At 44.7% G+C, this 16,322-nt stretch overlaps 2 protein-coding genes across 25 annotated transcripts in view; one reads left to right on the top strand and one right to left on the bottom strand.

The window, feature by feature from the left end:
- Ldlrad4 (low density lipoprotein receptor class A domain containing 4) overlaps positions 1-6,736 on the top strand; it is a 329,078-nt gene extending 322,342 nt beyond the window's left edge. For 21 of the 22 annotated variants that reach the window (XM_039097102.2, XM_039097106.2, XM_039097104.2 and 18 more), the window contains one exon: positions 87-6,736. In XM_039097102.2, coding sequence (XP_038953030.1) covers positions 87-617 — 531 coding nt within the window. In that variant the 3' untranslated portion in view covers positions 618-6,736. The remainder of the gene's footprint in view (positions 1-86) is intronic. The other variant, NM_001271365.1, reaches the window with a different exon arrangement.
- Positions 4,844-16,322, bottom strand: part of Fam210a (family with sequence similarity 210, member A) — a 39,698-nt gene continuing 28,219 nt past the window's right edge. The window contains exons 4-5 of one of the 3 annotated variants that reach the window (XR_010059567.1): positions 12,831-13,724; positions 6,374-12,384 (exon numbers count right to left, since the gene is read on the bottom strand). Coding sequence is in view for 2 of the 3 variants with exons in the window: in NM_001007688.4 (NP_001007689.1) it covers positions 13,491-13,724 (234 nt within the window). In the remaining variant the exon portion in view is untranslated. Of the gene's footprint in view, positions 13,725-16,322 lie in introns of all 3 variants that reach the window. The other 2 variants (NM_001007688.4, XM_063277310.1) reach the window with 2 other exon arrangements.

Raw genomic sequence — 16,322 nt, forward strand, 5'->3', positions numbered from 1 at the left:
GCAAGCTTGAGCTTCCCTCAGTCCTTCCCGTTGTTGGTCACTGTTGTATTGAGAATGTCCTGAGACCTCTTCTCTTCTCCTTCCAGATCATGTGTGCCCCACGGGGCAGGGATAGGTTTACGACCCCATCTTTCATCCAGCGGGATCCGTTCAGTCGTTTCCAGCCCACCTACCCCTACGTGCAGCATGAGATTGACTTGCCTCCCACCATCTCCCTGTCAGACGGGGAGGAGCCACCTCCTTACCAAGGACCCTGCACTTTACAGCTCCGGGACCCAGAGCAGCAAATGGAACTGAACCGAGAGTCCGTGAGGGCCCCGCCCAACCGAACCATTTTTGACAGTGACTTGATAGACATTTCTATGTACAACGGGGGACCATGCCCACCAAGCAGCCACTCGGGCATCAGTGCAGCTACCTGTAGCAGTAACGGAAGAATGGAGGGGCCGCCCCCGACTTACAGCGAGGTGATGGGCCACTACCCAGGCACCTCATTCTTCCATCACCAGCACAGCAACGCACACAGGGGCAGCAGACAACAGTTTCAGCCGAACAACTCAGAGGGCACAATAGTACCCATCAAGGGCAAAGACAGGAAGCCTGGGGACCTGGTCTGATTCCCTCCAGAGTGCACTTTTCAAGGAGAGAAAAACCTCGGCAGGGAGAGAGAGAGAGAGAGAGAGAGAGAGAGAGGCCCGCTGGCCCCACTGCCACAGTGTTGTCCAGCTTTACGTGGTACAGCTGAGTAAAACCAAAATGTGCAAACACGGTCTTCGTTTCTGATTCCTTTCACGGGAATTGCATGCAAACAAGACTGAAACACAATACAAACTTCCATCCGGTTTGACCACAAACAGTGTTCATCTTGGGGCAGGGGTGGAGACAGGGTTAGAGATGGTATGAGCTCCACAAAGGGGTGTGCAGAGAAAACCCAAAAGGCTGCTTTGAAGACATCATGAAAGTAAGACCCACAGAGGTATTTTTGACATATTTAATTCCAAAAGGAGACTTCGGATAAATGAGGCCACAATGGCCTGTTTTATAATTAACTGAATAAAGAAGGAAGAATTATTATATATTATCATGGGGAAGAATCAGCCAGTTTGCTTTTTCTCCAAAGGTGTGAAACTTATTTTTTTTTAAAAATATGAGTCAAAACTCCTGTTTTGTGTGCCAAGGTTTAAAGTTGGAGAAGTTAGATGAGTGAGAGGGAAGTAATTTGTGTTGTGATGGTATGTTTTAAGAGTTGCACTATCTCAATGTTTAAAAATATGGATGAGGGAACCATGTTGTGTGAAGTTCTATATGTTGTCTTGTCACCTATGGATGGCTATCATGCCCAAGGAGCACTCTTGAGTGTCCACAGAGTCATACAAGAAAGGTATCTGGGGATGTACCCCTGGTGTTCGCCAAGTTAATGTGGTTATGTCGCAAGAATTTGCAGCCAGAAGCAGTGTACTACTGAGGTATTTGGAGAGGCTGGTGAAAAGAAACACTTGCATTGTGTGCTGAGTGTCATACAGAGCTAGTCTTATTCCCAGCGGGATCAGCAGTGTAGACTTTCTTTTTTCACGGTAGCATGACATACCTTCAGACACATACCCTATTTTATGCAATAAATTGTCTAAAATGCGAGCTGGTTATTTTGCGTACTGCTGAACTATGGATCACAGTGAGTCCCACTGCCTTCCCAGTCCCTTTCCTAGGTAGGCAGCTCTGCTGAGTTCTGCAAGCGTACTCTGTTCAGCACTTGGCACCACCAGCAGTTGTCCCCAAGGCCACTTGGCTTCCTAAGTGCCGTGCTGGCAATGGTTCCTTAGGTTTTAATATGCCCCTGGACCTGACAGAGGAACAAGTTTGGTGTAATAAGCCACTACATATCACCAGTGTTGTATGTTAGGGATCCTGCCAACACTCATGCCACAGTCCCTCTGCTCAGCCGGTCTTTGTCCCGTGGTCAGTTAGAGGTTAGTGGTGATGGGTCAGGGTGTGACTCAGGACAAGGCATGGCAGGCAAAGTTGCAGCTAGAAAATGGCTTTAGTATTTGAAGTCAGTCTATGATTTCTAATATTTTTTTTTATGTAGAATTAAAGAACCCAACCCCTTTCTTATGCAGATCCAAGAGCTGGCCTTTTAAATGCACTAAGGTAGGCTCATCTGCATTTGCAGACCTGCTTTCTGGAAGCTTGGCCTCTGCATGCAACACAATGAACAGGGATGAAAATTTGGTGGTAACTTTAACACCAAACCAATCTCTCTCTCCTTCTCCGTGGTATGTTACTGTTTGCAGAAGTGATTACGTGAAGTGACTCTGTGTTCTTACCTGAGAACTAGATTGTTCAAAGTCCCAGGCTTCTCATTCCTGCTTATCTTAGTAGGCAGGCCACTGGCCAGGCTTGAGATTTGAAATCTCCATTGGATTTATCCGTATTACAGTGTTGTGCGTACCCACAGGAATACTCACAGCCAAAAAGGGAGAGCACAGATAGGCGGCAGCCATCAGCTTGTCTAAAAGGCAGCTTGGAAGGCTGTACACTGGGACTCAGGAGCTGCTCCTCTGTCTTGTCTGGTAACATTCAGTGGCCTCTTAGGCCACAGGTTAACCAGGCCAAAGGTGACCTTTCCCACTTCTCTGAGGCCTCCTGTGAAGGTTCTGGCTGCTGGCGACCTATGCTTTCAGACTGTGCTGCAATGGTACCCCGACATACAGTGGCAGAGGAGAGGTTTGTGTCTTCACTGGGATCTCACTGGTAGGACTTGGCATGGATGGCTGCCAGGGGAAGGTGAGGTTATGGTTTTGCCATTCCAAATCCTAAGTAGTTTCTGGTGAAGCTGGCAAGCCCAGCTTTTAGTTTCAGCTCCAAACAGCTTCTCAGTCCTTCCTTTTTATCCTCTCTTCATTTTCTACCAGCTGTGAGAATGAACTAATATCAGAGACTCGTAAATAACGCTGGAACTTGGCAGGCACAAGGGCATTTTGTAGATACCAATAGTATCAAGTATCTTTAATTACCTTTCAAAAGAGAAGTTGCCTTCTTATTACACACACACACACACACACACACACACACACACACACACACACACACACCCAACAATGATTTTGAGGCTGGGCCTCTTTATGGAATTAGTATAGAAGCCAAAGCAAAGATCATAAGAATGAATCTGTCTATTTCTCTCAGCACAGGGAAGAGGTTTAGGTCATAGCCCTCTAGCCAAAAGTCCATGCCTTGCTGTCTCCTGGCTCTAAGGTGTTGACTATGGAGCTACCGTGAAGACACAGCTCATAGAGTGGCGCCTGTTGTCTTTCAAGAAGCTGAGTGCTTACAAGTCTGGTGTTCAGTTTAGAAAGCAGTGAATTTAGGCAACTGACAACAGGTTATACCGACAGATTATTCCCATGGGACACATGAGTAAAGGTTTACATTATTAGAAGGCGCAGTCCTGGTTGGGCCACTCATCTGCTGTCTCACAGATTTCCAGAATTATGAAACACAAGGCCTGCAAATCCATCTGGAAATCAGCCTTTTGGCTTGCATTTGCTTCTTCAGAAATTCTACAAATGCAGAAGCAATATTAAGATATAAGAGCTTATGAAGCCAACTACTCCACCCAATTATGTTTACTGGTAAAGCATACTCCATGCCTTCGCCAGTCGACACGAATCTTACCTACAAGAGATCCTGAGGTGGCAGTGACTAAAGCTTACAGGCATACTGTGAGAATTACACTTTTCCTTAGTAATTTTCAGCTCCAACTCAGGAGTCAAGGATGAGGAAAACTGGGATGAATGCCTCTTCACACAAACATGGGACTTGGAGAATATATATATATATATATATATATATATATATACACACACACACACACACACACACACACACACACACACACACACACACACACACACATATATATATATATATATATATATATATATATATATATATACTTTCTTTTAATTCTAAGTAACTCCAATTGATCTTTATCAGGACCAAAAGGAAGTATTTTCAGAAAGCTGCTTTGATCTGAGACTCCATTCGTATGCCTGCCTTCCCTCCCCACAGGTGTAGGCTTTACAGCTCTTACCCAACTGTTCTTTTAGAGACTCCTGTGGTAGATCCCTAAGATGCTCTCAGGCTCTATTACTGAGGAAACCCATGTGGCCTCTGTTGAGGTCTGCTGACACTGTTAGACAGAACATGGGCATTCCTGGACTTCAGGAGTTGGGCCACGGAGACTCAGTGTACATGCCGTGGTAGTGCTTCCAGAGTTTTGCTCTATGCCTCCTAAACTCCCAGCAGTAGGGATGAGGGGAAAAAACTAGAAAGGGTATTTGCTTTGCTATCTTTTGCTTTTCTCCCATGTCAGTTGCCCATCAAGACTTGCTTGCACCCTAAAATCATAAGCAACTCCATGGCTTAAGGCTGTACCCATTGGAACAAACCCTGTTGTCTGGCTGCCAGGAGCTGTTCATGGGGTTTGGAGATATGGACAAACCACAAGGGCATTCTCAGACTCCCTTAGTCCATAGGTTTTAGGAATAGAGATGTCACTTAACAAATGGCTTTGCCAGCTGGATGTAGCACAAGGCTGATGTCACAGCACAGGGAAATTTGCTGAGCAAGGGACTTCTCTCCCCCCACACCCCATCTTTGTCCCTAGGTATGCTGGGGACACTCTAACATGGCAAGATTAGCACTAGACAGGTGAGGTGGCCGCACATGCCCCCTTGGTCCCTAGCTCCGGTGAGTCCATCTCTAAGCAGCTGAGGTGCCTTGTTCTGATGTCAGGAGATGTAGGGCCCCAGCCCCAGCGTGCAGCGCTCACCTCTGTTGTGCCTCACTTGAAATGGTGCTTCTTCAACTGCTTTTATTTGTAAGGTGCTGTATATACATTGAACATATGCACATACTCTACCCAATGGGTAGAACAAATTAATACTGTAATATACTGTATAGATACCAGTTTTAACAGAAATGGCATAGAATTTGTGAATGCCTATGTATTCCATCTTTTGTAAGGAAACTTGCAAATGATTACATACAGATAAAAATCTATGTAGTTTATTTTCCTATTAAATACCATATTAACACCATGGGATGAAGTCTGAACAAGAAAGCAGCCGTTTACGACCAGCATATACATAGGAATTAAGTTGCACCTTTGCTCTGAAAATACTTTGGCAATTTCTAAGATATTTTTATTTTAATCCCTTTAGAAATAGTTAACCAGTTTGGTTCTATTTTAGCCATGGGGGGGGGGGAGTTGCTTTTGAGCTTGCTCTATGCGCGAGCCTTTTCTCTCCATGTAGTTATCAGTGTCAGGCCTCAGTGGGATGTGCAAATCTTTGATGACACACATGGTGTCAGGAAAGTGAGTAACCTGTAGCCGAGGCTATTCAGCCTCAGGGCACTTGTGACCATTGTGTCCCCTGTTTCTCAGTGCCTTGTCTTATAAATGGAAGCTATGGCGCCAATGAACGGTCTGGAATTTATAGGAGTGTCTCAGAGAAAAGATCCATTGGGGAAGATGATTGGGGTAGGGAAAATGTTTTAAGTTGTCATTAGAGAACTGTCAGTCAGCTGAGTCTAGAATCTGATTCCCATTGTGTTCTGTGGTAGTCCTGAGCCCTAAGACAATTAGGTTTAATTACCAGGTTACGTGTTAAGCTGCATGTCAAGTCATATTTCTCTCTTCCGGCTTAGTCTTTAGTATCCAATTGTAGCTTTGGCATTTTTGTCTTTTTATTTTCTCTTTAAAGCAAAGAAGCCTTGGTGTCCATGGATACTAAGCGCTATCCAGAAAGGCAATCCATTGAATCTTGCCTGTCCTAGCTAACCCAGCTATGTCATCAGTTGATCATTTGAGTAATTCCAGGCTTTTCTTTGTCCCGTGATTATGTGCTCTGATATCGAAAGTCAGAAACAGAATTTTCTCCCAATCAGGAAAACAAAGAGGATAAAAGCTTCAAGCTAGTACCAGTTATGCTTAATGTGCGACTCTTAATGCTGACTCGGCCCTTTAATACCTCCTTACAGAGGGGAGCAGATGTGACAGTGGGTACCTTCCTATGTCTCAGCCGAATTCAAGGTCACGTCTCTGTCTACTGCAGGGCACACCCCGAGGGTCCCAGCATCAAGACCTGAGGCTCAGTCAGTCAGAAAATGGGCACTCTAGTGATTGTCAGAATGTCCTGGACTCAGATGTGTGACCAACCAGATTCTTTCCTGCAGACCCAGCTCTGACCGAGCATCCCTCTCAACGATGCTGGTCCTGTCTGATGTGCTTGCCTTTCTAGAACCCAATTTCAATTCATATCCTTGTTGAGTTTAAAGTTGTTTTAAAATATATACAACAGTATCCACAGCATTTTAGTTCATTTAATTTTTATTATAAAGCAATCTACTAAAAAAATACAACTGTATTTGAACCTTCCGATCTCTGTGAGCTATGATGATCAGAAGTCGGGAGTCCTTTGTGTTTAAACAACCACATGCTCACTCTTTAACATAATTCCTGCTTATATACGGGAAGCGATTCACAACCGCCATCCACCTGCACCTTTTGCCCAGGCGGCAATGTGGTTTAGACCTCAGGTCTGTAATTGCAATACTTTTTGATGGGAGATGTTGCACAAGTGCTATTTGTTAGCTATGAAATCAGGTTTTCTGCTTGTTCTTAATGCCATGGTTAAATCATAGCACAAAATCATTAAAAATAATCAGTGATAAATGATCTGTTCCCTGGGGTTGTTTGTTCACTTCTCATAGTCAACAAATAGAAGACTGATGTATGTGTATGACCAGTCTTGGAAAATACCTGTTGTTTGTGGTGCTGGAGGGAGAGCTCTTGGCTACACACCAACCCAAAGGATACTGCTGATCCGTCCCTAGTTACTGACTTTAAAATATTTGTCATGTGTCACAGCTCATGTGTGGTGAGGACAACCTGCTCCTGTCATGTCTCTCTGACTACTACGTGAGTTCCAAGAGCATTCTTGGCAGTGAATGCCTTTAGTCCCTTTCTTACTGGTCTGTCACTGATTTTTTTAAAAAAGGACTTTCTAGTGTGTTAGAAACCCGGATAGATCACAGGTTCTCAATCGAGAGTTCTAACATAGGACATTCAGAATTGGTTCCTGAGAACATCGACCCCATAGGGGCTTTAGATGGCTGTCACACAGCAAGCTAAGTAGGCCTGTCAACAAATGTTTACTAGTCCTTGATGGCGGAGGCTTTCAGATGTGCTGTGACCGACACTGAGAGGAGAGTAGTGACGTGTGCTACACGTAAGTGTATGGATTCAGATGACACGAGGACACACACGACATACCACACAATAGGACAAAGTGACTTAGCATGGTAATAGAATGCCTTTTCCATTTCTGTAAATTCTGGAATAGTGGCTGGGCCCAAATTCTAGTCCTCAGATGCTTAGATTAAAAGTGAGGTTATTTTGGTGAGGGGTTTATAAAACGTCACAAGCAAATATAGGGCCTCTCATCTTTAGTCACCAGTAAAACCACACTATGCTCTCAGAGAAATTCTCAGTTCAGCAGCTTGTTGGAGACACTGTTTCCAGATCTCCCAAAGCTAACACTGGTGTGGTGTGAGCAGGGATGGCAGGTGTCAGGCTCCCCCTCCCTGTGCCACTGCACTGACTCTTCAGTATTGACAGATTTGAGTTCCTCTCAAATTAAAAAAAAATCCAACCCATGTTCTCAGTTGCTTCAGGAAAAGCAAGAGGATGCCAAGAGGCACTGATGAGTAATAGATTTTGACACAACAAGAAGGCTGAGCCCCAGAGCAGGAGGCTGAGACTCCAGTTCAAATGGAGAGGCTTTGTGGGACTATCTTCTGCCCAGGCCCCTGGCTGAGGACCTAGCAAGCTCTGAAGACCTCCGGTAAGGCATGGTACAGAAAGCAAAGACCTTTCAGACAGCAGCTCACACTGGCCTTTGAAAACAGTCATTCTGTCTCTTGGTGGTAAACTTACATTAACAGTTTATAAGAACCCATTACTTAACACATATTACTTAAATTACATTACTTAAAACACATTACATTTTCCTCACTATAATGTCTCGATCTGTTTGGCTTACATAGATTCTAATTAAAACACACACTTTCAAACATCAGACCCCAAAGTAAAGCCCTTGTATTTGGAAAGTCAGTTTCAAATGTTGTATTTCTGTCAAGACTTTTGCCTCATGAATGCAAATTTCATCTCCTCTGCTTTACTTACTTCCAAAAAAATTAAGAGCAAAAGCTGGTTCTGATGATGGGACTGTACCAGTGATAACTACACTACATACCCCAAGGGCCTTAAGAACTCCTTTAAAATCGTTCAACACTGCAGGAACTGTTATGTTCAGCGGCTCCTGTAATTTAGCCTGTCAGATAGTGTTCTCACCTAGCATTTCTTCAGCTGTCAACCATTTGTGAGTATAAAACAACCACGTGGACAGACAGCAAGTGTGGCTGGAAACCCAATCACAACTCTGCCACCTCACTTTTCCAGGGACTACCAGCCCAGCTTGGTCCCCATGTGCTGAGAATGTCTACCCTGAGGTAAGTTGAGACAGCGATTTGCACAGCATCTTTGGCACGGTGTTCTGGGGTGGCTTGGTTTTGTAAATACTTCCACCATACAACAAAGAACACTCGGACCTTGGGCTCAGCAGGCTTTAGATGGTTCAAGAGCTCGCCTCAGATAACTAGCGTTCCTGGCTGGAGGTAGTTCCGAACTTTGATTTACATGCATGTGTAATTCTTTCAGTCAAGCAGAGCTAAAGACAAGGGGCCCTTAGGGCAGCAGTGGCAGCAGCAGCCTACCCTATCCTCAGTGTCCACAGGAAGTGACAGCTGCTAACCAATGAGGTCCCATCATTCTTGCTATCCGAACTGAAGGTACGATGGGCACATCAGCCAAGTCTTCTAGGTACAGGTCTTGTGGATGCTGTTCCCTCGACACAAGGGACACATCTGCTGAGGCAGTGACTGCTATAGATGCTTTGCTGCACACACTTGTTCTGTTTTCCTCCTGACAACACTTTTTACTTTGGCCTAATGCATACCTGTTGGTTACTGGTCAGAAGGGGTACAGAGTACGTGCTGTGTGTCTGCGAGAACCTGCCTCTGCCTCTCCAAGGAAACAGAACACACATGCTTACTGAGGTCCTGGGTCACAGAGCCTTACGACTCTACACTGCCATCGCCAGGATACTGAGCAGGTAAGGACACCCAGCTCCCTTTGTGTGAGAGAAATAAACCAACTGTGAGACAAGCTGGTCACCATAGTAAGAGTCCTAGGGAAATATGAATTCAGATGAGTAAAAACACATGTTATAGCATCTTCAATCTAATACTCAGAGGTGCAAACAAGGCCAGAGCTAACCTATGCTCATGTAAACACGTTGTTACCCTTCATAAAATCAAACCCAGGATTAAGAGCAAACATTTAATTGGACAGAGATGCTGTTACTTTGTGGAACATCCTTATGGAATGGTCAAAATATGACAAAAAGTGACCTTCCCGGGACACACCCTGAACATGTCCTCCTCAGTTCAGGGATTGTTTGCTAACATTTAAATCAAGCAAAGTTCAAGACAGAAAAGGCTGGACAAAGGGAGGTGGGCAAGAGGAGGAAAGAGAGGCAACGCTGTGGTAGTGGGCCATCCTCTCATCTCCCAGTTTGTTCTTTAGACTGAGTTCTCAGAGGAAACGGCAGTGATGCACCTCCCTAAGAAGCCACATTCTGAGACCGATATCTGTTTCCTACCGAGGCCATTCAAGCGAATCCTCAGAACAATCCGTGTCCCACTCTGCCCTCAGGGTTCTACAATCAGGGTACATTCTTCCTGCTAAGGGGTTCATTCTTACCGAAATAACCAATAACTGTTACGGGATACTCAGGGTCTGTAATTATTGTAGATGACGATCAACGAGGTATAGGGAAGAATACAGCTTAATTTTCAAAGCTCAATCCTGGAGACACAGGAGAGTATCCACTTGTTTTGACTGGTTAGAATGAACAAAGGACACAGAAGACACAAAGGGAAGGAAAAAAAAAAAAACCCAAAACATAGTGGGAAAAATCAGCTCAGTGAGCCTAACTCAGCATTCACCTTTGAGAAGCTGAGTTTAAGAGAATGTTCTCTTTAAAAGGCCATGCTAAAATTCGTGATGAAAGAGGGATTCTGGGAAAGAAGAGACCTGAGATCATTCCAGTCATCAGGAAAGACATGAGGTCCAGATTTCGCTATCCTTCGGGTATGTGACTTTTCTTTCGTTCCTTCCTTTTCTCTTTGTTAATGGATACCCTTCTCAATTCAAAATTGGCAAACGCCATCCACATGGGCCAATGGAGACCAAGCATGGTTACTGTTTGAAGAGTTAGTGACACCCTTCTTACTGCTTCCCCTGCCCGTTCTGCAAATTTCCAACTCAGGGACCCACACAACCCTCACCACAGGCTCGTGTGCTAATCAGGCACGAGGACAAGGCCTGTGTGACTCAGGCGCCATGCCCCTGCTTAAGTCAGCTAAACAGCGAGTTCTTAATGCCAACAACTAAATGGCGTGCAGGAAGGGCACTTAAATAGGTCACGGAGAACTTTCACCATTCACATTTACCCTACTTTAGGTCACATGGAGACTCAGTTTTGAAAATCTAAAGCGATATACTAGCAAATGAACTGTAGCTGCCAGGAAAATTATTCCTTTAACTCTATAACAAGTTCTATTTAGTAATTAAAAAATGTGTGTGTATACTGCAAAAACCTTCTCTACTTTGAAAAGACTAGAAAAGGTGAACTCTCATTTCCCCATCCGATTTGTAAAGTCCCTTTTAGCTGCCTCACTGATGCTGTCATCTGCAAGAGTCTGCTTTCCCTCTGAGGCAGTTACGAAATCCTGAAGACTTAAAGAACAGGAAAAGAAACTCAAGGTGTCTAAAACATAGCTTCCTTTTCCTCAAACACCTCTTCTGCCCAGACTATAAAGACGTCTATAATTCCTAGAACCACGGTCTAAGACCACAGAAACAAGGAACTAAGCAGCTCACCCCCCTGAGCATACAGGCCATGGCTCTTCCTCTGTGAGGGAGAAGATGGAGGCAGGTTTACAATGGAGAACTCGGGGTCTATTGCAAGGCTTACTTTTATTATTTCACTGTGGGAGGCAGCACATCCCCTTTTCCTTTGGTGAAATGGATCAGCACCCTGCTTTGTACAAAAGGCTCTCAATAATGATGTGATATTCTAAAAGGCTGGTTTTACTCTTTATTCTTTAACACTCTAGGCCTTCGTTTGAACTTACTTTGCTAGGCAAATGCTTTCTGTTCATATTTAAAACATCTCAGTCACAGCTCCATTTATGACGTGAGCGTATCTTTCCAAAGGATGGATGTGCTCGCCAGGCATGGAGCTGCCTGGGTTCCCTTGCAGCTCAGCGAAATGCAAGATCCACTTTAAGTAAAATGCAGTTCAGCATATAAAAATCTATATACATTATACATTTTGATGTTACTGTTTTCTGCTATCAACACATTACAGTGTTGCCTATAAGCTGTGTCTTGCCTTAAAGATAATACAGTGGCAACAGCATTTACAACGTAACTGATGCCGAATCGAAACAATGTAACAATGTAACAACTGAGAGCTTTAGAAATATTTTCATTGGATTTAAAAGCACACACAAGCATTTCCTCATTTTCTCTAACTGGGTACACAGGACCCAGATGTAAAACTGGTTGGAGATAAGACTCCGATGGACCAGGCAGAAGATATCTACTCAGGACAAGAAAGTTGCAGCCTTATGATTATTAGTAATGTCTCAAGGGCTCTCCAATTATGCACTACGACAGACAAAAGGTTCTCAGGGAAAGAATTCTATATAATACCCCATGTTAGCACAGCATTCTTGGTGGCTTAAAGGGAGGAAATGTTAGCACACCAGCATTTAGTATTTACTATTTAATAAGCATGCTCCAACGTGCTGCCACGTTATACTGTATTTGAAAGTGTGCCACCAGTCTGAGGCAGAGTTCAGTGAGCCCACTGCTACAGCTTAACCGTGCTGCCAGCAAACAAAGGAACAGAGAACAGAACCAATTCCCCTCTGTAATTCTTCCCACCCAGAAAGACTTCAACCACAGCATTTTTACTTAAACAGTTTCAATGTAATGACTGGGTGTCTCAAGTGTGCAGTTATTCCCCCATCTCCTAAATTTGGCTAAATCAAGCATTTGACATAAGCTGATGTGAAGCAGGCACTGAATGGTATAGCAATGTGGCAAGATCTCTGAAGTTCTGATGGGAGGTCAAAGCCAATGCTCTCCAAGAGGCACTTCTTGCTCCAGTGTCAAATCAAGGGGTAGACCTGAAGGAGGGACACACAAACAGAAAGACCCCACAGTCATAGGGCTTGCCTGACAGCCACTGAATGCTTACAAGGAGAACTTTTTGCCATTAAAAAAATCAAGCAGAATATTTAAGCAATAATTTCCCCTTCCAATAGAGGCCACAACACCAATGGTACCCATGCCAGACAGGCCTCTTTTTTTGACCAGGGATAAAAGGCTGAAATCCCAAAGGGGCTGAGGCAGCAGCAGGAGAGATCTCGGAAACCATGAACCACACGGATGCTCTGCCTGCCTGTGGTCCACAACATCACCCACAAGCGTCCACCTCTTCCTCTTCCACACTGTTACAGATATTTGCTCCGACCAAAATCAGCAGGAGTCTTTCAAAGCTTGATGTAGTTAAGAGTAGTGAACCTGACTTGCTGATGTATGTGGTTGCAATAATAACGGGTGTAAAACTCACTTTTCTCTAAAGATTAGTTGGAGAAGACAGGTTACAAGAATGTTTGATCGTCCGTGTGACCGTTCACCAAGCATCGTCAAGACTGAGTGTGAAGGTGATATGCTTCAGTTAAAAATCACTGTAAAAGAGCAATTTCATTACATAGCCAATACATCTTATTTATAAATAGAAGACTGATTCTGTACACGAGCTTCTTGAAATGAGATCTACATGGTAACTGGTAGGGAACTTCTCTAGTCTCTTTATCCACAGTTTGAATGGTGTAAGTTCATTCCCACAGAACTGTGCACACTTAGTGACTTTTCCTTTAGGAGTGGACTGACCAGCACACACTTACTGCAGATGTCAGAGAACATGAAGCAAATTGGACTCTGAGGACACGGAAAAAGCACTCTGATTTCTAGGACATTAACTACTGCTTATTGCTGCAACTCATATAAAATTTGTGCTGGGTTCATTTCTTCATTTTGAAAAACATTGACCCCCCCTACTGTTACATAACTTAAAAAAAAAAACTATCTTTGTTCTTTAACCCAACCCTCAGAGAATGAATACATTTAGGCAGGCAACCAAAAAAGAGGAAAAAAAAAATCAGAAACATGGTCTTTGCCCAGAGTCTACAGAGGGTTAAAGTGTAGGATTTTCTGTAATAAGGCACCCTTATTCCACTTTTTTCTTAAAAGAAACTTTTTCTTTGGTTTCCTGTAACTTTTCAGTGAGTCTATCCTTCGTCTCCTCCATTTTCTCTGAGATGAGCTCCTTCGTCTCTTCCATTCTGCCCTGCAGATACTCCTTGACAGGCGGCGGGGTCGACATGTAGCCATGACTTCGCAGATACTTCACAGTGAAGGAGGTTCCTCCTAGGGTCACAGTGTAGCGGGCAGGCGTGGCGATCTTAAGGGGAAAGAAGAGCAAACAGGTGGATCAACATCTGACTAGAACTAATAAAATTAGGCTGAAATGGAAACTTCTGGTACTGATCAGCATAGACTATTGTTTGAGGTGAGTATAGCACCCTATATAAGGAGGGAAACTCTTCCTGCTGACACTTTAAAATGTCTGTCCTCAGACGTAAGATTTCAGGGTTATCAGACAGTGGCACTGACGCCCTTCCCGAGTGCTGATAAGCACGGGCCAGGTTTGCCCACATGGCGGAGAGAAGGCATGATGCTGCTAACAGTAACAGTGCGCCTGCTTTTTTGCCCTACAACCGCTGCCATGTACTGTGTTTCTGGAGCTAAAATGCAGCTGAAGTTCCACAGCGGCAGGAGGCTGAGCAGGAGTCACTTCTTTGCTGGATCTATTCTTGCTCGACTCTCAAATCATCTTCCTTTAACTCTCTCTGCATGTAACGTTCCCATTTTATACTACAGGGTCTGGAGCTGACAGCACCCTAGGCTAAGGTCAGGCCTTCTATGTCTTGATCAGAAAGGGACAAAGAATCCAGAGACTTGAAGCACGGAAGAGCTTTGCAGAACAACAAGTGGTCACATGGTACCGGGAACTCAAGCAGGTACACCACACCGGAGCATGGGGAAAGCACCAACCATGCTCCCTCAATCTCTCTCACAATTCTTCCTCTATTCCCACCAGCCTGCTCTTTAATGGCTCTGTGAAACCACAAGTACCCCTACCCAGGGAACAGCCTGGGTCCACTCTAAGATGGTTCCCTTGGCCTGACTCCCATGCACTTGGTGCCAGGACAGTGCCCCGCTGGCTCGTCAGGTTCACCGGCCACTGCACTCCAGCTGTTCAGCAGGCTGCAGACTCTTTTCTCCACTGTCTCACTTCCACGTTGGCTTGCCCAGGTCATGCTTTCAGTGTCATCTATCAAGAATTCTTTATTTACATCTCCATATTGACCCTTGTTCCTGAATTCTAAATGTATAGTTACTATCCATCTCACTTGTAGCTGTGGATCTGAATCCACTTTAAACTGGGTATGTGCAAGTTCACTTACCTCAGTTGTCCCAGTCAGGCCTGCCTCTTCCAAACTTTTACTCAGTACAGGAAATGGGAACTTTGTTCTTCTGGCTGCTTAGGCCAAAATGAATAGCTCTTAACGTGTTTCTTTAATATAACTTGCATGCATATCATGAAGACTGCACATCATTTCCTGAAAACAAACCCACTATCTTCTCCTCTGCTTCTCCTGATAGCACTCGGGTGCTGACATGTGAAGACCTAGGCTAATGTGACAAACAGCCTTCTCAGAGGCTCTTGTTTTTATTGGGCCCTAACGTGAAAGGTTCTCAACATAGCAGCTGTGGTGATTTTGCTTAAAGTTACTCAACAGCTTTTCAAGCCCTGTAGCTCACAGGCTGATCTGGCAAGGACTCTGCTCCTTGCTCATGCCAGCCACAGCCAGCTCCAGCATCTAGCTGCCCTCAAGGTTTACTCTGCTGGGAACACAGCCTCCCCAGCTGCACCCCCACCTCCACAGAGTTACCAGATCAGTTTGGTAACTGTTTAACGCACCTCCCATCTAAATTTGCAATCTTGGGGAGAAGGGGAGGGGCATGGTGAGGGGAGAGGGACAGGATAGACAAAAAAAAAAACCTAACACACACCAAACACCTCTTTATATGGTGTTTCTTTAAAAAAATTCAAAATATTTATTTTACGTGCATGAGTCTTTTACCTACACATATATATGTGCACTGCCTGTGAGCCTGGTGTCGATAGGTCAAAGAATGGCATTGGACCGTCCAGAGCCAACAACTGAATGCTGGGAATTGAGCTGCTGCTCTTCTACAAGAGCATCAAGTACTCTTAACTTTATTCTCTCTTCTCATTTAGTATAACTGAAATATACTGTGTGTGTGTGTGTGTAACCCCTCCATTTCTGTGTCTCCAATTGTCCATGTCCACTCTTACTCCCCAGGATACATGCTTTATGTGGGGGGTTCTTGGCATTGTTTTATTTTCTTCCCTTCCTGTCTTTTCTTTTTATGAGAAAGGGTTTGATTGTCTCGGAACTCATCATGTAGACCAGGCTGTCCTTGAACTCAGAGTACTGTTTCCTGTTTCCCAAGTACTAGAACGGAAAGGCAGGCTACAGAGTACCTGGCCCACAATGTTTTCTGTACTCAGTGAATTGCTCCTGGTCCCCAGCAGAGCAGCTGGCATGGAGCCAGAGCTGGATACATCTGAGTAACTATGGGTGCTGCACGGTAACAGGCACCGGAGGGCGCTCTGACGGGTGAGCTGCCCAGTACTCTTGGAGCGTAAGGAAGAAAAGACATTCTGCTGTTCTACTCAAGGTGCTGGGGGTTGTAGAAAGCATGGGGCCACACTCATTTCTCATCCCACAAAGGGACACGACACGGGGGAGAGATCCACAGTTGTCTCCACACAAGCTGAGCGCTGACGTACCCAAAAGTAGGCCACGGCGAGCAAAGCCACAGACACGGGCCACACACCTGCAAGTTCACGAGCACTGAGAGAAAGTGCACGGAACAGACAACACGGAGACCACATGGGCAAGGACAG

This window comes from Rattus norvegicus, chromosome 18, assembly GCF_036323735.1.
Source record: "Rattus norvegicus strain BN/NHsdMcwi chromosome 18, GRCr8, whole genome shotgun sequence".
Taxonomy (NCBI): Eukaryota; Metazoa; Chordata; class Mammalia; order Rodentia; family Muridae; genus Rattus; species Rattus norvegicus.